At 48.3% G+C, this 25,104-nt stretch overlaps 9 protein-coding genes across 9 annotated transcripts; 3 read left to right on the forward strand and 6 right to left on the reverse strand.

The window, feature by feature from the left end:
- Positions 1 to 5,306: 5,306 nt before the first annotated feature.
- BDV37DRAFT_297566 (uncharacterized protein) lies at positions 5,307 to 7,123 on the reverse strand (the record flags this gene model as incomplete). Its single annotated transcript, XM_032090350.1, has 1 exon — positions 5,307 to 7,123. Exon 1 carries the CDS (start codon positions 7,062 to 7,064, stop codon positions 5,307 to 5,309), a length of 1,758 nt encoding a protein of 585 aa, XP_031937025.1. The 5' UTR covers positions 7,065 to 7,123.
- A 1,129-nt stretch (positions 7,124 to 8,252) lies between these two features.
- Positions 8,253 to 11,486, forward strand: BDV37DRAFT_226724 (putative MYB DNA binding protein (Tbf1)). Its single transcript, XM_032080273.1, has 4 exons — positions 8,253 to 8,436; positions 8,593 to 9,056; positions 9,125 to 9,778; positions 9,848 to 11,486. The coding sequence occupies exons 1-4, from the start codon at positions 8,316 to 8,318 to the stop codon at positions 11,183 to 11,185; spliced, it is 2,577 nt and encodes an 858-aa protein (XP_031937026.1). The 5' UTR covers positions 8,253 to 8,315; the 3' UTR covers positions 11,186 to 11,486.
- Positions 11,487 to 11,641: 155 nt separating this feature from the next.
- BDV37DRAFT_259757 (putative TFIID and and SAGA complex TAF10 subunit) lies at positions 11,642 to 13,046 on the forward strand. The gene is made up of 2 exons (XM_032083173.1): positions 11,642 to 12,132; positions 12,237 to 13,046. Exons 1-2 carry the CDS (start codon positions 11,746 to 11,748, stop codon positions 12,693 to 12,695), a joined length of 846 nt encoding a protein of 281 aa, XP_031937027.1. The 5' UTR covers positions 11,642 to 11,745; the 3' UTR covers positions 12,696 to 13,046.
- Positions 13,047 to 13,336: 290 nt separating this feature from the next.
- Positions 13,337 to 13,892, reverse strand: BDV37DRAFT_287335 (mitochondrial 37S ribosomal protein uS19m; the record flags this gene model as incomplete). The annotated part of the gene is made up of 4 exons (XM_032088083.1): positions 13,337 to 13,379; positions 13,450 to 13,632; positions 13,751 to 13,766; positions 13,850 to 13,892. The coding sequence occupies 4 exons, from the start codon at positions 13,890 to 13,892 to the stop codon at positions 13,337 to 13,339; spliced, it is 285 nt and encodes a 94-aa protein (XP_031937028.1).
- Positions 13,893 to 14,244: 352 nt separating this feature from the next.
- Positions 14,245 to 16,125, reverse strand: BDV37DRAFT_259759 (inositol polyphosphate multikinase). The gene is made up of 2 exons (XM_032083174.1): positions 15,746 to 16,125; positions 14,245 to 15,608 (listed from the first exon to the last, which is right to left on the reverse strand). The coding sequence occupies exons 1-2, from the start codon at positions 15,832 to 15,834 to the stop codon at positions 14,387 to 14,389; spliced, it is 1,311 nt and encodes a 436-aa protein (XP_031937029.1). The 5' UTR covers positions 15,835 to 16,125; the 3' UTR covers positions 14,245 to 14,386.
- A 396-nt stretch (positions 16,126 to 16,521) lies between these two features.
- On the reverse strand, positions 16,522 to 17,737 carry BDV37DRAFT_297568 (uncharacterized protein; the record flags this gene model as incomplete). The annotated part of the gene is made up of 2 exons (XM_032090351.1): positions 16,522 to 17,488; positions 17,669 to 17,737. The coding sequence occupies 2 exons, from the start codon at positions 17,735 to 17,737 to the stop codon at positions 16,709 to 16,711; spliced, it is 849 nt and encodes a 282-aa protein (XP_031937030.1). The 3' UTR covers positions 16,522 to 16,708.
- Positions 17,738 to 19,605: 1,868 nt separating this feature from the next.
- BDV37DRAFT_297570 (uncharacterized protein) lies at positions 19,606 to 20,791 on the forward strand (the record flags this gene model as incomplete). Its single annotated transcript, XM_032090352.1, has 2 exons — positions 19,606 to 19,845; positions 19,900 to 20,791. The coding sequence occupies exons 1-2, from the start codon at positions 19,640 to 19,642 to the stop codon at positions 20,789 to 20,791; spliced, it is 1,098 nt and encodes a 365-aa protein (XP_031937031.1). The 5' UTR covers positions 19,606 to 19,639.
- Positions 20,792 to 21,084: 293 nt separating this feature from the next.
- On the reverse strand, positions 21,085 to 22,136 carry BDV37DRAFT_275070 (quinone oxidoreductase family protein; the record flags this gene model as incomplete). The annotated part of the gene is made up of 2 exons (XM_032085333.1): positions 21,085 to 21,307; positions 21,361 to 22,136. The coding sequence occupies 2 exons, from the start codon at positions 22,134 to 22,136 to the stop codon at positions 21,085 to 21,087; spliced, it is 999 nt and encodes a 332-aa protein (XP_031937032.1).
- A 1,209-nt stretch (positions 22,137 to 23,345) lies between these two features.
- BDV37DRAFT_226770 (uncharacterized protein) lies at positions 23,346 to 23,677 on the reverse strand. The gene has a single exon (XM_032080274.1). The coding sequence runs from the start codon at positions 23,606 to 23,608 to the stop codon at positions 23,396 to 23,398; it is 213 nt and encodes a 70-aa protein (XP_031937033.1). The 5' UTR covers positions 23,609 to 23,677; the 3' UTR covers positions 23,346 to 23,395.
- Between the last annotated feature and the right edge of the window lie 1,427 nt (positions 23,678 to 25,104).

Consider the following 25,104-nt stretch of genomic DNA (forward strand, 5'->3'; position numbering starts at 1 on the left):
TGTTCGTCTCATCCGGTTCTTGTCGCCTTCTCGTTTGCTCCATCTCCTCAACCCAAAATTGCCCCAAATGACAGCCGAAGGTTAAAACATGGTTCCTCGCTTGCAAGTCATTGGCCAGTGTCCAGGGATAAACCGGGACTAGCGTGGCTGGGCGCATCATCTTGGCAATGAAATCTCATTCATTATCAATCTTGAATGATAACTAAAACAATCTTGGGTGACAAATGCCTCATCACGCCACAGTATATTGATATACTCGTACATACGTACGCCCCAGACACCATATCACATTTCCCATTATAGTCTGTAACGAAACCAGAACTCGATGCCTTAGCTGAATAGGAATGACAAGCAAAGGATTCAGAGCACAGCCTGATCCAAGACCCATACCAAAGGGCCCAGATTGAGCCTACTAATGCCTCGCTTCAGGAGACGACGAAACGAGCATGAAATAAAAATAAAACTCGCGTAAATTTTGTATCCACTTTTTTATTTTTTTATTTTTTTTATTTTTATTTTTATTTTCTTTTTTTTTTTGCAATGCGAAACTGATTCATATTGTAACCCGCCCCCTTCGAGTGTACCCACTCTTTGATTGTATCGAAATTCCGCCATGTATGCTTGGGTTCCGCCTCACTGAAAAGTACCAGGAGAGGCCTGTTATGTCCCGCCGGATAGACCGGTCTCAATATAACTGCTGCAACTGATCTATGCAATGGTCTAGATCGTGTTCACGTCAGTTTTGTATCGACGATTCATAAAGAGACAAAATAAACACCAACATAATCAACCAATCTGCATATTCTCGAGCTCCGGGGGAAGATCTTTGTGATGGCCTTGCGACTTGAAATACCTTCTCAGTGCATCAAGACAGTGCAGTGCGCGCAGTATATTTATCCCGCCATAAACGCCGTCTTAGGCATAATGATAATCCTACCAACTTCCGGGTAAGGTTGTACATTCAGTTGAACAGAATCCTCAATGATCGTTCAACATCGGGCTCTTCGAAGAGAAAATATTACTCGTCGAGTAGTACTTTCAGGCCGTACTAAGCTCCGTGAGCGGATGCTGTTCTATATACGTCGTTCGTCGGGGCTGTCAGCGCGATACCGGGCGACAGTCTCCACATCTTGGATCAGTGAGCCAAACTTTCGTTGTCCTACTTCGATATGGGGCTTGAAACCGTCAAAGTCGGTTGAGAACCAGGTTTCGTACCTATTTGCCATAGCCGGACCCTGAATTTGTAGGAATAGGAACCACAGAGCACATTCTACCAAACCTGCTGCTTAAATTTAGTATCGAACTAGTCGGGGATACGCCGATCATATGTAACCTAAGTAAATAAGTGGGTCTAACGTTGGTGAATATATGCCAAGGACCGCTACAACTTCTCATAAGGCCTACAGTATGATTGTTCTTTCTCACTCGAAGCCCGCCAAGTTAACCAGTTTCAGAATTGAGTAAGTGTGTGCATGTGAAATACTCAGTCCTAATACTAGGTGATTCTGTTCCGAGCGGCAGAGCTCAGCCTATGCAAGCAGTTTCAATCAGGAGACTTGATTCATACTAATCTCGTATAGAGATATCCGCCGAGAAACAAGATGACCAGCCTTCGGTAGTCGCCAAATTGACATGGAGCCTGCCCTTCCAGAGAATTGAGTAGCCGAAAGCCTCGAAACATAACTACCCGAGAATATCATGCATACTAGTTATTCAAACACCTTCATTTTCAGACAAAAGTAAGCCTCCTCTCCTAAGGGTCGACCCAAGGTGAAAAATACAAAGGGGTTCAAAATGCTGTGCATCCTAATGCTGTATCGATTGCCAACCGTGCTTCCTGTACCTAAGTTAACATCGTCTCCCAAAAGTCTACCACACCCCTTGTCCAAATCGCCTACTCACCTGTGCACTCTCTTCTTTTCTCTTTTGTAGTGGTCAGAACAAACAGTCAGGAACTAAAAGCAAAAACCAAGAATAACATGTGAAGGGCTGAAAAGGCCATGGAGGATAATGCAGCTGCGTCTGGGGCCATTGGGGCCATTGCTTTACCGGCCATTAGATTGACCTTCGTTTTGAGAGTTGCGCATTTCACATCGCTCCTCATCTCTAACTTGGCGAAAGAAGTCACGTAGGATTTCCCGACTAGGCTTGGGACGCTGCTTGGGTATATACCATGGTCTAGTCTCTTGAGCCGAGCTATGGAGTACGGTCCCCTGCATCTGCCTATCGCCGGTTTCCATTGCCTGCTGGCTTGTCTCGTTTCCAGGCGTATCTCCAGGGCCGTCAAAAGAGGGCACATAAGCCTGTACGTTGACATTTTGAGGAACCGCCAAAGCGGCTGTCTTTTGAAACACTAAGCCCCGATTTCTGCTCAAGAGCTGTGTATTCAGAGACGATATTGGCAGCTTCATGTTCTGCATGTCTGAGTCTCCTCCACGAATTCTGTGGGTACGATGTAGCGCGGTAATGTTGCTCGGCTTGACCTCTTGCTTGTCTTCTGATCGTCCCAGGACCCATCCAATATTCTGTGGAGCACCCGAAGCATGTGTCTCAGCTAACACAACTTTGTCCTTGGAAAGTGGTCGAGTGCTGTTATAACATACTGTAAGTAGGTTTTACGCATATGTATGGGCAACTTTTACCTTTTCCAAATGGATTCCGGATGCTTCCCATATTTGGGATCTTCCAGAGAGCCCATGCTAACTAGGCGCTTGCTGCTATTGTTAGGAATCTGAAATTGAGGAAGAGACAAGCTTTGAGAGGTAAAGCTTACTTTCGTTCATGAACAGTAGCCCATGAGTCCGTTGTAGACACATAAGACGAAGAGGGTTTCCCATTTGCCTCAATGTCTGATGTAGAGGACGTGTCACCGCAGCTTTTGACAGCTTCTCGAGGATGAACTTCGGATCCCCAGCGATATCCTTCATATTTCACTGGCTTGCCATTGGTGGTCATTCTCGCCGAGCCTGGTTTACCGCTTGGAAGTGACGGCAAACCCTGTTTGCCTCGCATTGACCGATGAGATATTCTGCCTTCTTCCCTTTTCTGCTTTACGAGCTGTGTGGTAACAACAGACAACTCCTTTAGTAGCCTGCCAACAGGTTCGCCCCGCTCTGTGGCCTCTTCAATTTTGTGATACAGGTTTTGAAGATCTAATGGTGATGGCATCCAAGATGATGTCTGTTCATCACCGGTGCTGCCAGACCCATCGCTGAAAGTTGAGGTGTAGATTGACCTGTCTCGTTGGTTTGTGTTTAGGTTTGTTCTCAATTCATTATTTTGCTGAGACAAATTGGGAGCTCCGGGAGTCCTGTTCGCGGAAATATCTTTAACACATACAGCTGAGTCTGGATTTCCCATAGTTTGCCACGGAAACACTGGGATGGCAGTTTCACTTTCTGGGCAAAGCATGGGGAGTGTAGGCGGAGCCAAGTATGCAGGCAATGTCTGACCTATGCAGCTCGCGCTAGATGATGAAGACATTGGCCCTAAAAACCCTTGATAGTCTGTCGTATTTCCTGTAAGATAGGTACTAGGTGGTATGGGGAAATCAGCATTGACCCTTTGCTGGTCGCTTGAACGATTCATGTGTGGGTTGCCAAAGATCAGTTCCAGCTGCTCTCTATACATTCGGACTACGTCTAACTCTCGCACCAAACTCTTTCGCTGTTCAACCATTGCCTTTTTCGATCGAGAGTCTATATCCCAGGTGTGTATAGCCATGTACCTGTCGAGACGGGAGAGCTGAGCTGAAAGAGACTCATGCTGCGTTTTAGCTCCATCCAGGCATTTCAGATGTGGCATTCCTTGGGACGTTTCTGAGAGATGTTGTGGCTGTTTGAGTGCTGGGTACTGACTACCGACAAATTGATATACCTGAGGCGCAAAAGTCGGATAGCCGGGTTCATAATTCATTTGGCCCTGACTGAAAGCTGAGGAAGAGCCTGCACTAGCAGCGTTACTGCATGATGCAAAGTCAGAAGATGATGTTGACACAGCCAAGTGTGGCTGAAGTGATGTTGGTATAGAAGACATAAGACCCTGCATATTCAAGCCTTGGTACATATCCGAGCCAACGCTATGCATCGTGGGATCTGGGAATACCGGTACATATGCCATTTGAGGGCACTGATCAATGCGAGGAAGTTGCTGATTGTTGAACGCAACTGGAAATCCGGAAGGTACGACATAGCCCGGAGCGGACCACGGAATAGTCGACGGGCATCCTGATCCTTGAGATGCTTGGTCAAATAAGCCATTTGCGAGGGATATCTTTGCAAGGTCTGGGAGAATTCCAGTAGGGCCGATAGAGTTCCTTGATACATCGCTTCTGTGAGAGTTCGATTCCATTGGCCCTACTGAAATATTTCTGGATACACATTCGCGTTCGATCCCCAGAAGAGACCCGGGTGCCTCAACCTCGTGATCGCTTGTCTGCTTCTTCTGCACAGGCAATTTAAATTTAGGTACAGGGGTTTGTGGCTCCATAGGGACGATACGACCACCGGCGGTAACGCGTTGATGTTTAGGAGATGTATGATCCTTGAGAAATCGCGCAAAGCCAGCATCAGTCTGTGCGCGACTGGATCGAGGAGGATCTTTCGGCACGCGAATTGGGCAGTGTAAGCGACTTAGAGAAACTTCAGTATGATGTGAAATATTCGACACTGTTCTTGACCGATTGGCCGATTGTTCAGTTAAGGCGTTGGTGCTTGCTTGGTTTTGGCGGAGCAAATTATCTGCGTCGCAGATCAATAGTTGAGCACCATTAGCATTGAGCTTCAAGTTGCATGGCAGTTTGATGCAAAAAAGTGTACATACAGCCAAGTGCCTGGTCGCTGAATTTATTGAGCTCTACACGCGCGTTTTGGCTCAAAGCCAGTAGAGTTTGGATATCATACTTCCTCATGGTGCTATTTAGGAAAGGAAAGATGAAGAAGCGTGGCTAGACGGAAGACATGTTTCTTTCGTGTATCGAGAGGCTGAAGAGAGATGACACAAGAGAGTTGCTCTGGAAGTGTAGACTCCGAGTTGTTTGTTTCAGAAGGTCCATCGACCGTCTGCCCGATCTGGAAAGTGCACGCAGCTGGCAATCCGTGATCGTGACTGATATTCGGTTTTTCTTCCACTACAAATACTTAATATAAAACAGGACAATTATCAAACAGTTAGAAATATTAAAATATCACTAGTGAGATATAAATAAAATAGAATAAATAAGGCCCGAAACTGAAACGAGGGGCGTCCAAGAACCACGGTCCACGGTACATAAGAAAGTGCGAACAGTATTATCCAAAGGCAACACACTACACACTTTCACGGGCTGCGACTGGTTGTATAGCACTGTGGATTTGCCATTCCTCCTCCTCTGGTACATCAAACGGAGACGTGGCTTGCTCTCTCCACGTGTTATGATTATGATTTTTGTTATTAGTCTGTTGTTGACTTTTCATTTCCCAGCTGCCTGTGCGCTCATGTCCTCTCACGACAGTGATACCAGCACCGCTGCCATTAGCCTCTTGGGTTTCCGCTGGTTTGACATCCTCCCAAGTAGGATTCTTGAATGTGACATCAGAATCACTTGCCATTTTGCTGTTGCCTTTGAAGCCTCCGAGGCTTGACCGCCGAGTGCGATTCATGCGGAAACCACATACTAGAAATCCGACGATTGAGATGAGAGCAATCGTTACTAGTGTAACAACTGCCCCAATGACACCACCAACTGCAGGACTCAGTCCCTTATCACTAGTAGGTCGACCCTCATCTCCACCGAAGACGCCAGAGCAGAACGTAGCTTGTGAGTTGCAAAGAAGACACCATTCTTTCGTCGATCCCACCGAAAACGCGTCCATTTCTGCTTGAAATTCTGTATAAGGAATAGCTATATTGCTGGGTCCATGTCCAAAGAGTGGATAGGATCGGAAGTCGGGCGAATGGGTTCCATTTCGTAGGAGAAATCGAATGTAAAGCTGAGACGGGTCGGGGTACGCTGGACTGGAGTTATTCTCCAGACTGTAAAGTTCAAACACCATTGATGCACCAAGCGTGGGACGTCCATAGAAATTTCCATATTTTGGCGACGCCAGCTGCATAAGGGATGCAAGAGCGACAGCAGGCTCGTCATTACCAAACATGAGTGTCATTTTCCCGTTGGCACCTCGATAGTCGATATTGTTGTTAAAAGCATCCAAAATACTTGAGGCTAATGTGCGTCCCGCAACAGTGCGGATACGGTCACTGACATTAGTCCCTGATGATGGCATATTGCCATTCGTTGCAAAAACGTAGCGGTCTGCAAGAGAACGAGCACGGTCAATATCATCCTGGTTCATGTTATGCAATAATGATTCATTGTGCACAGACTCGTAGTCCAAGTATTCTGAGATCATAACGGCATTTTCATAATTGGCCGAAGAAGGATCCAATACTCCAGACAAAGACAACGGGTAAATTTTGCTATAAAAGGCTGCTGAATCCTGCTTGATCTCTTGAGCATCCGGGCCGTATTCATACTCGGTATCGGCAACTTGGTGCAGCAGGCAACCTGTATCTCCGTCCAGCTTGATTGATCGCGGGTCTGCTGCATCGAGAGTGATGATTTGGGGATATTGATATCCACCCAAGGGAGCAGTAGCTATAGTGCCATTGGCAAGTTGAAATGAGGGATCGGAGAATGTTGCGTTAAGCGATTTTTCGAGAGGTGGGTAAAGGCCTTGCATGAAAGCCTGAGCAGATGCAACAACTGAAGGATCAGTGGTCGAAAGCACATCCACCTCCTCAGCATCTATCAAATACGGCGATATATTTTGGATCCTTGTAACTGAAGCGTTATCGTTTTCATGTATTGCAACATAGCGGTCCCGGAACACGGATCCTGCCGCATACAATTGATTCGCCCCATACGGCGTCAAGGCTTTCGGAAGAGGTAGGGCTGTTGGAATACTATCTCCATAAAGGTTGTAGGCAACGACTGCCCACACCTTTTCTTCCAGATCTTGGGCAGAGGCCAGGGATGTGTGTAATACTGCTGCCGCAGTAATGACATGGAGATTAAAGATTAACATAGTGGGCACAGGATCGTCAAATGATTATTTTTATAAAAGGAGTATATCTTATTGGAGGTTTTCATTAATATCATATAGAAGACAAAGAGCAGGGCGAGTAAAAGCCCCTAGTTGGCGAGAAGAAAGGGGTGCGTTACAGTTCACTGAGGCCAGGCACAGGAGGAGAGTAATGTATAAGAGCTAGAAACATTGGGATGAAAGCTCTGAGACCTGGACTCCGGTAACATCCATTTGACTTTGGCAAGTCCATGGGATATGACGACATAAAGTCATACTTCATTCGTAATTGGAACCGTGTACCAGCGGGTATCCTCTGGAATGGTGCGATGGTAGCTTCACAAGGCCTCGTCCTGAGTAAATAGTAAATACTGAGCAAAGCAATGTAGCCCGTTCATTTATGGACCTCAGGGTGATCGATATATCAATAACAAATAATGTATGCGAATACCTCAGATGTCAGCAGCTGCAGTTAATTTCACGGGTGGCTTCTATCGATAGTCAAGACACTCGGTTTAGTAGTTGTTGTTGACCTTTAACGATCGGGTTGGCTTCTTTCCCTTCCCGGAACGAAGAATTTTCCCATACTGCGTATAAAATATTGCAAAAAGTTAGCCAAGTACCAAGATAGACTTGTTGAGCATCGATCAAATGCAGCTCAAGAGACGATATTTCACTATGGAACGGCAGTCTATCGATGACGTGTAGACTGAGGAAGGTAGCATCCCAGCGAAAGCAACCGTGGCGGTCAGGTATGTACGGTACAGGTGAATGGAAGTGTCCTTAGAAGTTTGATCCTGCGAATATTAGCTATGGTATGATCAAAAGAAGAAGTCTAAGATACTATCCAGGGATGTTTCCGTGGCTAGGTATCAGATTGATCAGGTACAGGACGGCACCTCCGCAGCTGAAATGAGTGCCTGAGACCACACACGTATCATATTATATGTGCATTTACTCTAGAATCTGGTAGTTATGAGAAATTTGAAGAAGATGCACAGATTAAAATGGCACACAAGACTTGAACTGCAAGTAAGAAGAGATATTCGATCGTGTTTCCGTTACTAGATTCATTTACTGCCGTACATACTGCTGAGTGGTGCTGCTTCGTGGCTGCCTCAGGCTGCGCTTGTCACCTTTCCGCCCGGCGAAAATTCTGTCACGCCATTTATCCGCCCGTCTCATCCTCTCGCAAGCCCTACGCCTGCGCCCTACCCCTAAGCCCTTATTTCTGCTCTTGGAAGTCAACGTCCTATGCAGACCGACTTGGCTGTTCCTAACATGGTGAATTCACAGGCTGTAAGGCCGTCTATTGATGGGCAGGACTCTTCTGAGCTTCCTCCAACTTCTATCCCCCAGGATGAAGATCTTAATGGTAAGTTACGTGCGCGTTCTACCAGCAACCCTTTGCTCCATCCGGCCGTTCCTACTAGCAGGGCAGAATGACCATTACTCTCACTTGAAATCACTCAAGAGGCTCTCCTACATGATTACATGAAGTGAAACCGATCATTGACTCGATATTTTACAGTCGCCCCGAAAATGTCTCGTCCCCTTGAAGAAGACGACGGTGCCGTCTCTCCTCGAGCCTCCAAGAAGCCGCGCCTCAAGTCGGAACCGACAGACCTCTCACTTCCACCACAACCGCCCAGTGTCGTGGACCAAGGACCAGGAAATCAAATCGAAGAAGAGTTGGCCTCAGCCCTCGGTCCTAGTATAGTCGACACGGTAGAACGCCAAGATGACAAACCTACTAGTCACATCGAGACACCCGCCGAAAGCACGGTGGCACCAGAATCAAACCAGGACATTGATACGGACATAGCTACCGTCATTTCAAGCATCATGAACCATGCGGAACGCGTCGAGGAACAATGCGCTATCGGACAGCAGCAATTAGCCGATACTTCTGGCCAGTCGGCTCCAAAAGGAATGGTGTTTGTCAAAGCAAACTCCCACCTTAAAATTCAAAGTTTGCCCATTCTTGACAACCTGGTAAGCATTGTCTTGGAACTGTACTTCCTCTTTGCATAATTCATATTTATGTTCTAACGTTCGCTCAGTCTACCCAAATCCTATCTCTGCTGGCAAAATCTACCTATCAGGATATCACCTCCTTTGTCTCCGAGCCAGATTCCGAGAATGGACAAGCCTATGCTACCATGCGGTCGCTTTTCGACCACACCAAGAAAGTGTACTCGACCAAAAAATCATTCCTGTCTGCTACCGAACTTGAGCTCACCGAGTCCTCTCAAGTTGACATCATCAGGAAGGCCAACCTTGCGTCGTTTGTCTCCAGCATCTTTGGAACACAAGAAATTGGATTTTCCGAGCTGAATGATAACTTCCTCGATGTCTTTGTTCCGGAGGGTGGTCGTTTACTCAAAGTACAAGGGGCTCTCTTCCTAGAGCTGAAAACACAGGCGTTCATTGCCTCAATGAACAACACGGAGCGATCCCGAACTGAGCTGCTGTACGACTTATTTCCCGACGACTTAGAGCAGCGTCTACTTGAAAGGCGCCCGGGCACTCGTCAACTTGCTCCAAGCGAAACTGATTTTGTAAATCGCGCCAAGTCGCGCCGTGATATCCTCCTCAACGATGTCAATAATGAAGAAGCGATGAAGGCCTTGCCAGACAAGTATCACTGGGAAGATTTTCTCAGGGACCTTAGCTCCTATGTCACAAAGAATTTTGATACGATCAGTAACCAGCAGGTTCGATGCCCCAGCTATCCCTTTCAGTCAAAAAGTATCTCAAGTACTAATTTGATTCAGTCGAAGAAGATGACCAAAGGACGCCAGCCATCCTCTTCGAGCGGGGACGCGCAAGAACCAAGCAACGCTCCCCTTCAAGGACAATTTCCTGTTGCTCCTCAGCCTCCTGATGTTCCTGTCGACAGAAACATGCATGGTGACCTCGTTGCTCGTGCTGCTCGTGCAGCACAAATCGCATTGCAGGGCCATGGGCTGAGACGCTCGCAGCAGCAGTCACAGCAACAGCAGCAACAACAACAGCAGCAGCAGCAGCAGGTACAGCAACAACACCATCACCAACAGCAACCTCAGCAGCCGCAACAACAAGCCCAGCAGCCGCCGCCCCAGCAACCTCAACATCCAATTCAACAACAGCAGCAACCACAGCAGCAACATGTACCCCATCACCCAACCCAGCAAGGTGCACAAATCTATCATGGCTATGCTCCTGCGCAACCAACTGGCCAGCTTCCACCTCAGCAGAACCCTCATCATCAGCAGTATCAGCCAAGTCCTACACCACCAGGTTATCAACCACAGCCTACGCAGCCTACCTTTCAGCAGGGACCAATCCAGGCCAATTTCCAACAATACACCCATGGTGCCCCAGTCTCCATGCCTGGAAGGCCAAATTCTGCAGCCGCCAATCATGGTTACATGCCTGGAATCCCTCATTATTCGCAATCTCAGCCGACTCAAGTTCTCTACGAGCGGGCTCGTATGGCAGCATCGGCGAAGTCATCCCCCAGCAGCCGCAAGTCGGGCCTACCAAGCCAGCGTAGACCTTGGACAACAGAAGAGGAGAATGCATTGATGGCTGGCTTGGATCGTGTCAAGGGGCCCCATTGGAGTCAGATACTCGCTATGTTTGGCCCTGGAGGTACTATTAGTGAAGCACTGAAAGATCGGAATCAGGTTCAGCTCAAAGACAAGGCGCGCAATCTGAAACTCTTCTTCCTTAAGAGTGGAATCGAAGTTCCATATTACCTGAAGTTCGTTACTGGTGAATTGAAAACTCGTGCGCCCGCCCAGGCTGCCAAGCGTGAAGCACGAGAGCGGCAAAAGAAGCAAGGAGAAGAAGACAAAGCTCATGTCGAAGGAATCAAAGGAATGATGGCCCTAGCTGGCGCACACCCTCAGCCAGTTCCCTTAGGACACGGTCATGACGGCATGTCGGCGTCTCCCAGTTTACCACCTGATGCTGGTGCTCATGCAGCATTCGATCAAACTGCTGAGCAGAATTTGATGCAGACCCTTGGGCAGGAGGTGCATGGAGATCAGTTTGGACAGCACCAGCATCACCAACATCACCAGCACCACCCACACCATCAGGATCCCGTTGATCCAAACATGCATCTTGGGCAGTAGATTGAATCTTCCTGTCCTCGCTACCTTTCCATCACTCTCTTTTTTCCCTTTCTTTTTCTTGCCCCGGGCAGTTGCTTGTCGCCCGCATTCTAAGCTTTCAGTTGTATCTGGTTGCTCCAAAAAGCCCTTCTGCTTATCTCTAATGGTTTTATCTGGGTTGGAAGATTAATGGCGGGTTGACATTCCATATATGGTTTCGATATGTAACAGTAAATAGGTGATTCATGAACAGGAGGGGATTCTATGGAACAAAGGATGTACTTTTATTGCATAACATGGAATGATAATGCGTGAGTGGTACGAAATAACATTGTGCAGGATAAATGGTAGAAGAGGGTAAATTTATCGGAATTTAATCGCGGAGAGTCCGTCAGTCACGTTGGGCCGCGCACGGGTAAAGAAAGCTAAGCTCTCTCCGCTTGTTCACATCGACGTATCGCCGCGATTCATCGGACCCCGAAGTGCCCTGTGCCAACTCGCCCACTGCCAAACCCGGATAATTTACTTTTTTACAATCCAATCTCCTGATCGCCTTACCTGGTACTTCCTTTGTTCTCACCATGGCCGACCAAGCGCCATCGCAGACCTCTGTCCCACCTTCGTCGCAACCACCGCCTTTGTCACAGACTGGCTCCCAAGAGCCTTCAGCATCATCAGCCTCGGTATCTGGTGAACCAGCAACTTCATCCGGGGCGACAGCTGTTCCGAAGCCTGGCCCCGATGCAGCAGACGGTGCTGCCTTGGACGCTTCCATCGACCAAGATATTGATCTGAACACAAGCAACGACACCAAAATGACCAACGCAACCGATGCCGAAGACCCTACGGTAGGGAACCCAATCCAGACCGCAACGTCAGTCGACGCTTTTGCGGCGGCAGCAGCACCATCGAAGAAGGAGACAAGTTTGCGCGAGTTCCTGGGCAAAATGGATGAGTATGCGCCTATTGTAAGATTTTCTCCCCTCTCCTTCCCTTTAGGGAATGATCCTGCTCTTTTCATTCTAGAAGATAAAACTCGGGTTATGATCATTCAAAAACTAATATTCGATAGATCCCTGATGCTGTAACTGCTCATTATCTTACCCTTGCCGGCCTACCACCCCCAGGGAATGGCCCCAACCAAACACCCCCACACTTAGCCCGACTTCTCGCTTTGGCGACTCAGAAATTCATTGCGGATATTGCTGCGGACTCTTACCAATACGCGCGTATTCGGGCTTCTAATAGCTCCTCCGCCAGCAACCCCATGGGCAGTCTTAACGCCGCGTCGGGTCTCGGTATGCCCACTGGTGCGTCTGGCGCAGGTGCAGCAGGAGCTGGCGCTGGCGCTTCGGGCGGAGATGCAGGCAAGGGCAAAGCCAATACACATCTGGGAATTCAAAGGCCCGGTTTTGGCGGTGGTGGTTCAGGAGGCTCCGGGCAAGGACGGACGGTGCTCACCATGGAAGATCTGGGAATGGCGGTTGGCGAGTACGGCGTGAGTGTCAAGAGAGGCGAGTTCTACCGGTAGAGTTTGGACGATTTGGTACTACAACGAGTGGCTCCATGGGCCGTTGGCTGGGCAATCTGAGGCGCGAGATGGCAGCAGATTCTTGCCTCCGCGTGCTGGGACAACGCGCGCAGGAGACTATACTCCATGTGTCGACGACTAGTTTGGGAATGGCGATACCCATCTTGGAGATTACGTTCTAGATCGCTGTCGACTGAAGATTGAACGTCGACTTTAATTGGAAGGGGTTTGCTTACTGGCGTAAATACTGGGCTGGGGACAAACGATATCCTGCATTTGGGCTTCTAAAATTTTACCACACGAGATTTTGCATAGGCGTTTGGGAGGGTGAAGAATCAACGGAGATAATCCAATTTGCACTGCTTCATGTCGACAGTGAATCCATGTCTTTTTTTTTTTTTTTTTCCTTCCTGATGCGTTAAAGAACCGAAGAATAGATCATAAGATGGAGACTCAATGATACTGATTATCCTGACTCCACAGTGACAGTAACGGCTAATTTTACATTCAACATATGCGACATAGATATACAAGAATACGAAAACGCCAATCGAGAATAGTAAATCCTCCCCACAGACCTCAAGTCAGGCAATTATCCATCCCGTCGCCCACAGAGCACACAACCACACAGAACCAATCATCTATTTGTTCTTCGACTGCTTATACGTAAACCTCTTCCGAGTCCTGTAGATCCACACCAACAAGTCAGCCATCGACAAACCGGCAAAAGAAAGAGAGAGAAAAAGCCACATACGCGACATATTCACCAAGCTTCCGTCCGACCATCTCCTCAGTGATCAAAACATCCTGGTAGTTCTTGCCGTTGTGCACCGAGAATCGCAGGCCCACGAAGTTAGGGAGAATCGTAGCTCCGCGCTTTTGCGTCTTGATCGGGGGTGTGCCGGGAGGAGGAGGGAGTTTCCGGGGGAGAGGGAGACTAATGGATTCCAGCCCTGTCAGTTATTCAATATCATATAATAGGTCCGAGTTCGAATGTCTATGGGCATCTTGTTTCGGGAGTCTGCGAGGGTTATTGATTGATGGGATGAACGTACGGGACGATGTTTGGGCCTGTTGCGATGGGATTGTGTTAGCGGGTCTATGTCTGTCTTTGGGGCTTGTCATCGCCGTGGGCTTGGAAAGAAAGAACTCACCTTTCCAGACGGAACGCCCCAGGAGGGCACGCGTGGGGAACATTTTGTTGGCAGCTGCTGGGTTTGGTTTCGCTGTTGCGATAGTTCCGGTACAAATTGTTCGGAGCGGCGTTGTATCGGCTTAGTCAGCGCCTTTCAACATCCTAGGATGCTGAAAAGCGAGCCACTCCGGATTCCAGCTATTAGGCGTTAGATACCGCTCGAGACAGGTTCTGGTTCCACTGGAGATCGGAGAGTCTATCAAGAGGGTGAACCAAGCTTGGGAAGGGCAAGCAATTGATGTGCTAGCTAGTGGTTCCGGTTGTGTATAGTGCTGGGTTGAGGGATGTTAATGCGGGAAGGAGATGGTTTACTTCGGCCTTACAAGGAAATTAGCTATCGCTTTATTCTATTTACTGCTGCTGAGATCTATCTTCAACATGGAAGGCAGCATCCTGACACTACTTGGTAGTTCACTAATACATTGGTAAACAGCACAAGTATGATATCCAGTCGCCGGCGACTATTGGATACATGTCCAGATGGAACCTTGTACATTTACTCTCTAGCAAGCTCATTGAGGAATGTTACCAGACTTCGTACTCCCTTGAGTACATTTTCATCCGGTCCCTGGCCGGGTGTCCAGCTGGCGTGCGCAAAATCAATCAGACGGAGATCATGCACTTTCGGAGGCTCCTCCTCGTCCTCTTCAATATCCGAATCACCCAACTGAATGGTTTCCGGATCGATGCTGATATTAATGGCCTGCTGAGGTAGACCATCTTTCTGGATCGGGAGATCCACCACTGGAAAAGAGCCATCCTGCTGGAGCTGAAGCTCAAAACTCTCATCGTCTTCTTCTTCTTCCTCCTCCGGGTCCTCTTTGGGGTTTTCTTTGACCTTCTTTTCCTCCTCAAGCGCAATCTCCATCGCCTCTGGGTCACCTTCATAGACGATCAAGACACTTGCAGAATACATCCGACTCTCCTCGGATTCGAGAACCTCCTGCAGGTTCTTTAGTTCATCGGCCAGTCTCCGAGCGATAAGTTTCGAGCGGTCAACCGAACCAGCCTTCGCGCCAGCAAGAAAAGTCTCGAAACCCTCCTTAACATTCTTGTCACTGAACGCACGTCCGTACCACTTATCATAACGCCTGTAGCCGTCCTTCTCAATGACCTCGCCCTTTGCGCCCTCTGAGCCCTCATATTTAGTCGCATACGGGTCGGTCTTACCCCCTTCGTCGTTCTCCCCATTAACACCAGTCCACACTTTCATCCCGGCAATTCGGAACCCCAAACTGGAACTGGTCGTCTCCTTAGACACACTGTCCAGCTTCGCTCGCTTGGCAAGCGGCGCATCGTCCGCCCACAATCTTGCGCCTAATTTAACGTCCAAGACGTTCGGTCGTTTAAATCCACATGCCACATTCTCCAACACGATTGACAATCCTGTGTCGATCTTCTTTCCGCCCGATGGAACCCAATTCTGTTCCACAGTTGCTGGTGCGTCGGGCGCATTTGCTCCTCCGTTCGGTTGGGGGGTTGCGACAGCGGTCGATACGTCGGACGAATCGGAGCTAGGAAGAACGATAGCGCCCGGCTGGGCACTGGCGAGTGCAAGCGGCTGTTGTTGTCCCTCTGCGGAGGTCAAACTTCCGATGTAGGTCGGAATAAATTCGGCGAAAGCTGGGTGGAGGGCACAGGACTCGTAGAACGCAACCTCGGCGGGAGTGCAAGGCTTCGCGATGAAAGAGCCCGAGGGGGTACAGCGAACTCCCTCACTATTATAGTTAGTTTCGATATTTAGAAGTCTAAAATGTACAGTCTGGTATGCGATTTGAGAACCATATGCCTGACCATCTATTGCTGCATGGGTATTCCTGCCTGGTCCGGGAGCAGAGGCGGATAGAGAACTTACTGTCCAGCCGCAGCGTGGTCAAAAGCGACGAAGCTGTCGTTGTCCAGCTTTCGAGCCTTGGAACTATCTGACCTCGACGAAGATGGCATTTTAATGGCAATTTTTGCTAAATTAAACGGCACGAAAGTAATGATTATGCAGGTAAGATGACAGAATTCTAGGGCAATATTGCAAAGATCGTGACACGGTCAAAGGATGGGATCAAGGTTGGATAAGATAAAGGACAGGGGGTTGGATGAAGTAGAATATTAATTTGGAGAAAATAAAAGGGGAAAGGAGCAACAGAAAGGACACTAAAGGAGAGACAAACAAGGTAAGCAAGAAGAGGGCTTAACGATGCAATATTAATTTAATGATCGGCAATCAGGGGGCAAGTTTGCTACTAGTACAAAACTATGGGGAAGTCACGGATCTAAGGTTTAAAAAACGTGGAACCTCGGAGTCGCGCCAGCACTGACATCTTTTCCCTTTCCATGCTAGCGCTGCATTCTGTCCACCATCCAGGAACTCAATTGAAACGTATCCTCCTCAGCTTATTGCATATCACATATAATATATAACATCGACTTTATCTTATTTATTTAATTCTTGATCAGTCTCACTCGAATAGATATTCACATCGTGCTATTATGGTCGAGATTCACCTAGACAAGCCCCAATGTGCACTGCGTGAAACCAGATTATCCTGAGAGTAACGCGACAAACAAAGATAATAAAAAAAATAAGAAGAGACTGCTCTGGAGCCGGCAGAAATACACCATATAGCCAAGCGCTGTCGGCGAACCAGCTGTTCAAATCAAAACCAGAAGCCACAGGATATGACAAGAAACAAAGTCCCAGATTGACTCCATTCAAATCCAGGAAGTGTGATTAGACTTAGTCCAACGATGCTATTCCATTCTCGTGCAATACCTGATGCCCAATTTTCACCCGTTATTCATTCCAGTAAAGTAAGAATTCCAGTCAATAAAGCTCCCTATTCTTTCGAGACTGCCACCAAGCTTCCAACACACGACTTGGAAGGAATATCTCTTGAATTTTTGGAGTAATCGTGAAAGCTGTATGCTTGAATTCCGTCTCAAGCCACGGTTGCCAATCCCAATCAATCCAACCGGCAAAATCAAGCATGCGAGTTCTGAAGACTGCATGCCATCGCAGCAAGGGTGAGATATAAGTACCTGGGAGGAGATGCGCGTCAATCACAGAACTGTTGAAACAACTCCCACGGCCGAAGAGTGCATCGCCAAAATCAATACAAACGGCTTTTTCGTGGGTAGAGCTGTTGGTCACCATGACATTTCTCGGTTGGAGGTCTGGGAGAACAATATCCCGGGTGTACGCCAAAGTTTCGAACTGGACAATAGCCTTCATGATATCCTGTCGGTCTCGTCTCGGTAGCTCTTGGGGAGAAAGATCCCGCATGGAAGCCCCAGGTATATATTCAATGAGGATGAGACGGACGTCGCGTGCAGTGGATTCGTCGACAGGCACCCCCAAGGAGAAGGACCCATAGTATTCAGGGACCATGGAGCCCTGGACGTCTGAAAATTCCATGTATGCAGCTACTTCGTGGGTGTAGTGTTTGTCAACACATACGAAAGGGTCCAAAAAGCCGCCGTCATCATCGAGGTACAAAGGGTCATATATTTTCGCCACCACTCGCTTTCCCTTTTCCAAGCCTTGCAATGGCACGTCACTAATGACTTCAACGAGAACCAGCTGAGCATTTTGGTCATTGCCAACCTGTAGTATCTTGCAAATTTGTAACTCAATACTAAATGGCCCGTCAGTTCCTCGCAGTGGAGGGTTCTTTATGCATCGTTGGACCGGATTCAGCTTCTTTCTTTCCTTCAGGCCAGCCTTATCATTCAAGCCGAACGAATCACTCATTGGAGTAGGAGGAGGGGCAACATGTTGTTGCACAGTAAACCTCCATCCGTTGATGTATGGATTTGTTGGCTTCGCTCTTTCTCTTCGAAACAAGCGATGCATGGCGGTAGATATATCCTGATTCCTGATCAAACCCACGGAGCATTTCAGGCAGTGGTGTAAAGAGCACAGAAGGTTGGCCAACTGGGTGATATGATACTTCGGTCTGGAGAAGGACTAGGGCCACAAGTGAATTATGTGTTGGGTTGGTGTATATTAGTGGCGTAAAAGGTTTTCTCTATTCTAAGAAGTAGACTACAATTTACCCTGCAGTACCGTGCTATCATTGAATCATGATCCGCAGGCTCGATATCCATTTTTATAGCTTAAGAACTACAATATGCACTAATACCAAGGTATAATCAATAATAGTTGGTTTATGTGGCATTTTCCCCTAGTCAACATCCCCTAGAAGGCTAAGAACAAGCAGGAAATCGGCTCAAATCATAAGGCAAATCCCCGTAGCAACACGTATGAGAGGCCTCCATCAAGTTGGTCAAAAGCATTCACTCATTCACGCCAGTATTTCAGATTGGATCTGATAAGGCCCAACAGCGGAACGGCCCGAGTAGTCTATCGTGACCAGTGGCAATAATAACGATGGAAGATTGTCAATATACCATACTATATGTTATTTATATTTCACAGCTTTGAGTCTCTAGATTTTAATTTTAAAAAAATTACACCAATTAATGTGATTGTTTTATCACTACTGTCTTAGAACAGGAACAAATAGTAGCGAAAGAGCAAGGCAGGCTTCATTGCTGGTGATATCCCTGCCTACGGGCTGATGAGACTTTTGTACTACATACAAACAATATAAAAGATAGGTACACAGAAATGAAACACAAATTTGCAAACGAGCTGAAGAGTACCGGATATCTGACTGTTTGTTAGTGAGCAGACATTCATAGTATTTGATACCTAGGCGCACACCATTCCCTGTTTTGGGACATTCACTCGATCTTTCTTCTTTCATCTCCCCTAGTCTACCACCTGGTTCTAATCTGAGACCAAGGTTTCTTTCTTTCCCCCATTACACCGAGTATCCCTTTCCGATGCCAAGAGGACACTATCTCACTATGGCTTCTAAGGATATCAAGGCTCTTCAAAGCCTGCCCCTCCGTCCCCTTGAGGACGTTAATGACTCCCACCAGTCGGTTGTTGGCAGCGGTGGAGCTAGCTTGACTGGTCCTCGTCAGGCTATAGGCAATGAACCGGACCCTACTCACCAGGAAGCTGCCGAAGCAGGAATGCCTACTGTGACTGATCCTATGGAGGTCACTGACAACCAAGCCAACTCCTCCCATAAACCGCGTCTTGACGACGGAGAAGCAACTGTAACCGATTCCGTCAAGACTGCAGGTAGTGCGGCCATGTCTAAGCTGCAGACAAAAGTTGACAATGGAGAATCGTCCTTGCTTACTCCTGTTCAGGCTGCAGAAGACCAAGCTGACTCTACCTCTCAGCCAACTGCGGGCGATGGTGACACTACCTTGACTCAACCTAGCCTGACTGCAGATGAGCAAGCTAAGCTAGCTAACTCTGTGCATTCATCCATTGTTGACGAAGAGAAAGATATGGCTACTGTGGATTTAGTTGCGCCCAAGAGAAAGAAAAAGAGAAAGCCTAAGTCTAAAGCCAAGCACGGAAAGGTAGTCAAGTACTTCCCTGTCTACCTAGACTCATCGATTTTATCTGACTACGTATAGGGCAAGCCTACCGGTTTTGAGGAGTACTATGTCGATGCACCTATGACTCCAAAGGAGTATGAAGAAGAGAAAGAGCTATATGACATGTGAGTTAAACGAATCAGCTGTGAGATTGTAACTAACTGAAGATTCCGTGGAAAAGCTCCAGACCTCTTATCCAGTAAGCTCTCGTTGTGGTCATATGATCTCCAAGTGTTAATCCAGTCCTAGTCGCATTGAGGCCGCCATCCTGCGATACCAGAACAATCGTCGCATGGATCCTGAGAGACGCGAGGTCTTCATGAGGTATCTAGCATACGGAGGCGTCGATGTCGGTCCCAAGATGTTCACCGGAGTGGATGAACAAGAGCTCCAGAAACTTGATAGTGAGCAAGTTCTTATTGCAAAGGGGCAGGCGAACATCCGCCAGGAGTGTACAAAGCTTACAGTCGACTTCAACACTGTTGTGAAGGGATACCTGTAAGATAACCTAGTTTACAATTAGGTATGGTTGATATGGCTAACATCTGGCAGGACCTCCTACTTCCCATACTTTTTCAATCCTGAAACCGAGGACATGGTGAAGCTAGCCACTGTCACGATCCGAAATTTCCTCTCCTATCTCCTCTGCCATGAGGTGTGCCCCGAGTACAAAGAGAATATCGATGAGGCGCGCAGGTCGTGTGACATCGCAGCCAAAGAACTGTGGCAGAATCAGGAGTTCGCAACCTCCAGCCCCGGAGATTTCAACAAGGCCTGCTCTACTCTCTTCGGTGGCTTCTTCTACGATGTGAATGTCGAGGAAAATAATTGGAACAACCGAAACAACGGAAACTTTCTTATGAGAAACGACGTCGCGCGTAAAGTGGTTAAGTTCGCGATGGCTGGTTCGGGAACAGATGCCATGGCCCTTCGATTCCAGACGTTGGCTAACCAGAATACATTGCATTCGACACTTGTGCCAGATATTCACGGCTTCGAGGTGATTACAGTCTTCCCTCCCACGCCAGAGATTCGTGAATTCTACAGACAACACGCACCTGACCTCAACCCTGTTGGACGAATGGTCGGTAAAGCGTACCGTGATCCTGGAAAGCCTTGCTATGATCTAAGTGCAGAGGAAAGATTGTTATGGGAAACTGGGACTGCTTCGATGCCTGATTTTCAATTTTTCCTGGAAGAAAATCTGCTCAAGCTCTGTTATCCCAAGATGAAAGTGATCACTCCGGTGTGGGAACTCAACTGCGGATTTAACTTCTTTGAAGACGTTCATACTGTTTACAGCTCAATCTACACTGTTCTCTGCAACGATCTTATGCTGGGCTATAAGCAGTTAGTCGACTTGACTGGAAAAGAACAGGACGATGCTGAGGAGATCGAGGAGTCGAACGGTAATGGTGTTGAGAAGAACGAGATAACGCTGTAAGCTAGTATCGGTCTTGAGCTTCTGCTTGATCCGAAAGGCTCTACATTAAGCGTGTCCATAGCGTCCCCTTCTTGGTTGCAGTGTTGATTACAGTTCATGCTTCTCCTAATGCGATCCTAAGCTAATGTTGTTATTTCGGTGTTATGGCAAGTTTATTTTTGCACTAATTCTAAAGCATTGCACAACTCGAGAGAGTGAAGATATCATGATGGTATAAATCCTCCATACGCGTACGACTCTCATAACTGTACTAGATATAACGTTTCTTATTACATATATGTCCTGTGCATAAATCATGGCCTGAGAAGAAGTTTTCCGGTGGTCTTCCGGCCTTCTAAATCGGTATGCGCCTGGGCAACCTGCTCCAGAGGATAAACCTTGTGAATCTTAACCTTCAGCTGTCCAGACTTCAGGAGGCCGAACAACTCATTGACGTAGAATTCAAACTCCTCGCGGGTCTCAATGTAGCCGAACAGCTGTGGCCGAGCAACCTTGACACACTTAGGAGACAGTTTTCTGTTCAATCGATTAGTATGAGACCATGGTGAACACAAAACAAATGAACATACTGAAGCGGCAGAGGGGGCACCGGGCCACTGGCATTGCCAAACCAAACAATAGTACCCTTTCTCTTGACGGCCTCCAAGCTTCCTTCCCAGGTATCCTTTCCCACGGAGTCATAAACAACATCAACACCCCGTCCATCAGTGACTTCCTTGACCTTCTTAACCCAGTCCTTACCCTCCTCACTGCGATAATCGATAACCACATCTGCGCCCAGGCTCTTCACCAAAGCAACCTTCTCCGGACCACCTGCCGTTCCAATCACCTTGGCACCGAGAGACTTGAGAACCTGAGTCATGAGGAACCCAGCACCACCAGCTGCTGCATGCAGCAGCACCCAGTCGCCCTTCTGCACCGCGTAGGTCTCCTTGGCCAGGGTGATAACCGTCAAGCCGCTCAGGAAACCAGCGATGGCATCCTCGTCGGTGATCTCGTCGGGGATCTTGACGGTCTTGGCCGCCGGGACGGCCGTGTATTCGGCATACCCGCCTGTGGTCATCCAGGCGACGCGATCGCCGACCTTGAAATTGTACGGGTTAGGGCCCGGGCCCAATGCGACAACGGTGCCGGCGCCTTCACGGCCGAGAATTTCAGGCTTGGCAGATGGGTACAGACCCGTCCGGAAGTAGGTATCGATGTAGTTTACACCGGAAATGTTGTTCTTGACGAGCAATTGGCCCTCCTGCGGGGTCGGAACGGGGTGGTCGGATTTGAACTCGAGGACCTCAGGGCCGCCGAGTTTCTCAACGATGACGGCCTTCATGGTCGATGGGACGGACATGGCGCGGGCTTGATAGGAAGATGGTGAGATGAGTGATGGACTGAGTTGAGCACGGATAGCAGAGAGGCGGGCAATGCTTGGTGAAGTAGCCCTCGTGGCAGTTGTACGAAGGGAAGTGAGACGACTTGCGAAGAAGCGGTTAAGATACATTCGAGGAGGGGCTTCCGGATAATAATTTAACAAGCACCACCAGGTGGGTAGTTGGATACTTTGGTTTACGTACGAGCACGAAAAGGGTCTTATTGCAATTCGTTACCATTTCATAAATCACTATTGTTGTTGATTTGTCATCCGAACTGCTATCTCGTCGTCTGAATGTCCTTCATCATCCATGACTTTCTCTTCCCCGCAGTTTCCATATCGCGGATCGATTCCGTGGTTTATAGAGATATCAGGAATCTACAATCTCGCTCGATTGACTGAGTAGTACTGATACCATTAATTGATAGCAAGTGCTATCATACTCCTTGCAATCTTTTCTTTTCATTCTTTAGTGATCTTCTTGTTATGACTAGAGTCCAAGTAATCTTCCGTCGGGAATGACGCCATCGGAAGAGGGCCGTCGGCTTTTTTTCTCCTCCTTTTGATCCCCGACGGATCAACTCCGATCATGGGATTTGTGCATGCCCTGTCATAATCCCATTAGTCAGGTTTAATTCACGATCACGGTTTATGCATTTACACATGATGCCCAAGCAAACGAGATCGTCCCTACGATCTCATCACAACCCAACTGTTGCATAGTTACCATTGTGTTACTCCCAGCATCGATGGTCTATCCGTTATTAATTGCGTAAAACATTTTTCAGAGTCCACAATGACTCCGAGGTCATCTGCACTTGCTTCAGGCCAACGCAGCGCTGGCAATTACCTACAACGGCCGGAATGGCATCATAGTCTTCCATGACAACAACGGCCGAATGCCGTCATGGACCCTATAATTTGACCGACAGGGACCGCAGAAGGCGACTTGTCTGGGGCAATGAGGCCCAACAAGGACCAATGATCGAAACTAATGATGAAAGAGGCTGACGCGCTTCACTCAACCGCCTCGCCTCGCCTTTCTACGTATGGGCAGGCTGGAGCCAACTGTCTCCCCCACAATATGGCGGCCGTCCTGCAACCTTTACCCACATTCTTTTTTGTTTGAAAACTTTTAACGATGGCTATTGGTCGATCCGCTAGGGATTCAGCTGGTATCTAAAGAAAATTGGCTGATCTGGCGCCTTTGCATCGCCATGGATGCCTTCGTCCCACACTTACTCGCATATAGGTGCAGCAAGGACGTCTATCATATTGGTCTCGACCAAAGACTGTGGCTTTCTGACTTCGGTGCCTGTTGATTTGGCCTGCAGAGAGCCAAACAGCTTCCTATCCAGCGTCTGGCAACAACCTCCGTGTTTCATACCCCAATGGCCTGATTCGTCGCCTTCCGCCCCATGCTTGGGCTGATGCCCTGATAGGGCCATCATCTCGAGAGGCGCTGCCCGACCAGGTTCTCATTGGGGTTTATATACACTGTCATACTTTCCCCTTTTTTCTGGTTTATATTTTCAAATAGACTAAAACACCTCCAATATCCCGCTAATTAATATTAATAATTCCAAAGGACTCAAAAAGCACACTTCCGGTCAATTCTTTTCACACTGCCTTCTCAGTTGCGGCCCAATCTGTCTCACCCAGATCCAACCTGGGCTTATATACCGTGTTCTCTTCGCAACTCCAAGTGAGTTCGTCACGGCGAACATAACATGCCAGTTTCCAGGAAAGAGTTTCTAATCCACCGCGCCGCTGCAACAGGATAGCCCTTGGCTGCACCAAGCAACTGTACAATATTTCCCTTCGTCTTGGACTGTCGACATCGTGCCTGCCGGAGTTTTGCTTTTCTATTTCTTGTCTTGCTTTTTTGGTTATTTCCCTGTGATCAACCATGTTTTTCTGGAACAAGCGGCCCCGGTGGCCACCGTCGCCCTCGGTGGAAGACGAGTTTGAATCGCTCTCTCGGGAGCTACACGGATTGACCAAGATAGGAGATAAGCCTGGAATCGAAGGAGTCTGCGCCAGAGGATCTATTGATCAATACCCGGTGATCATTGACACGTTCTCACTCACGTCCATCGTTCAGACCGAGACCCTAGGAGGTTATGGCCACGGAAGCACCTCTACTGCTAATAGTTCTGGACCACCAACACCACCCTCGGAATCCAAACAGCCCTGCCTGTTCGATGCTAGTAATGCCACACAGCAAGGATCTCAGCTCAGGCCAGCGCCTTTGGCGACACCACCCATGTCTCGAGACACATCCCCTCGAGGCCAGCCACGCGTACCAGCACCTCAACCAGTACAGAGCAGTTGGCCAACAACTGGTCATCGGCCATTACCTTCTCAGCCAGTGAACTGTAGTCCTCAAAGCGCCAAGGCACAAAAGGACAGCCCCCCAGCATTGCACAAGGCAAATTCCAACCCAGCCCCATTGAAACCTTCAAAGCCGTCTACCCTTGTGCGAACCTCTTCGTTGCCAAGCAAGCCTGCGCCCACCATTCCAAAGAGGTCCGTGTCTGGCCATCCTACTAACCCGCCGGGAATCAAAGTCCAGCAGCCTACTCAGGTTGCCTCAAGCCCAGTAAAGGCCACGAAGCCGCCTCCCCCAATGCGTACATCTTCTTTGGCAAACAAGTCGGCTTCATCTATTCCAAAGCCGTCGGGGAGCATCAAACCTAACCGACCCACGGAAGTTAAGGTCCAGCAACCTCTTCCAGTCAATTCAACCCCACAGCAAGCTGTCAAACGGTCTTCTCCAGTGCCTGCACCGTCGTTCCCAAGCAAGTCTGTTTCCGTCACAAAGGAGTCGTGGGCTGTCAAACCTGACCAACCTGCGAGACAGTCAACAACTAATGTCAAGCAACCACTCCCGGCTAATCCAAAACCTCAGGATTCCGCGAGACCGGTGCCTCAGGTGCACACTGCT

This window comes from Aspergillus pseudonomiae (assembly GCF_009193645.1).
Source record: "Aspergillus pseudonomiae strain CBS 119388 unplaced genomic scaffold BDV37scaffold_91, whole genome shotgun sequence".
Lineage (NCBI taxonomy): Eukaryota > Fungi > Ascomycota > Eurotiomycetes > Eurotiales > Aspergillaceae > Aspergillus > Aspergillus pseudonomiae.

Bases quoted from the DNA above. Each gene is read 5' to 3' on its own strand.
- BDV37DRAFT_226724 (XM_032080273.1), top strand. From the start codon at position 8,316: ATGCAGACCGACTTGGCTGTTCCTAACATGGTGAATTCACAGGCTGTA. The intron at 8,437-8,592 runs GTAAGTTACGTG...GATATTTTACAG, and splicing joins CCAGGATGAAGATCTTAATG to TCGCCCCGAAAATGTCTCGT. The intron at 9,779-9,847 runs GTTCGATGCCCC...CAGTCGAAGAAG, and splicing joins ATACGATCAGTAACCAGCAG to ATGACCAAAGGACGCCAGCC.
- BDV37DRAFT_259757 (XM_032083173.1), top strand. From the start codon at position 11,746: ATGGCCGACCAAGCGCCATCGCAGACCTCTGTCCCACCTTCGTCGCAA. The intron at 12,133-12,236 runs GTAAGATTTTCT...AATATTCGATAG, and splicing joins TGGATGAGTATGCGCCTATT to ATCCCTGATGCTGTAACTGC.
- BDV37DRAFT_259759 (XM_032083174.1), bottom strand. From the start codon at position 15,834: ATGCCATCTTCGTCGAGGTCAGATAGTTCCAAGGCTCGAAAGCTGGAC. The intron at 15,609-15,745 runs GTAAGTTCTCTA...TAACTATAATAG, and splicing joins GACCACGCTGCGGCTGGACA to TGAGGGAGTTCGCTGTACCC.
- BDV37DRAFT_226770 (XM_032080274.1), bottom strand. From the start codon at position 23,608: ATGATGGCCCTATCAGGGCATCAGCCCAAGCATGGGGCGGAAGGCGAC.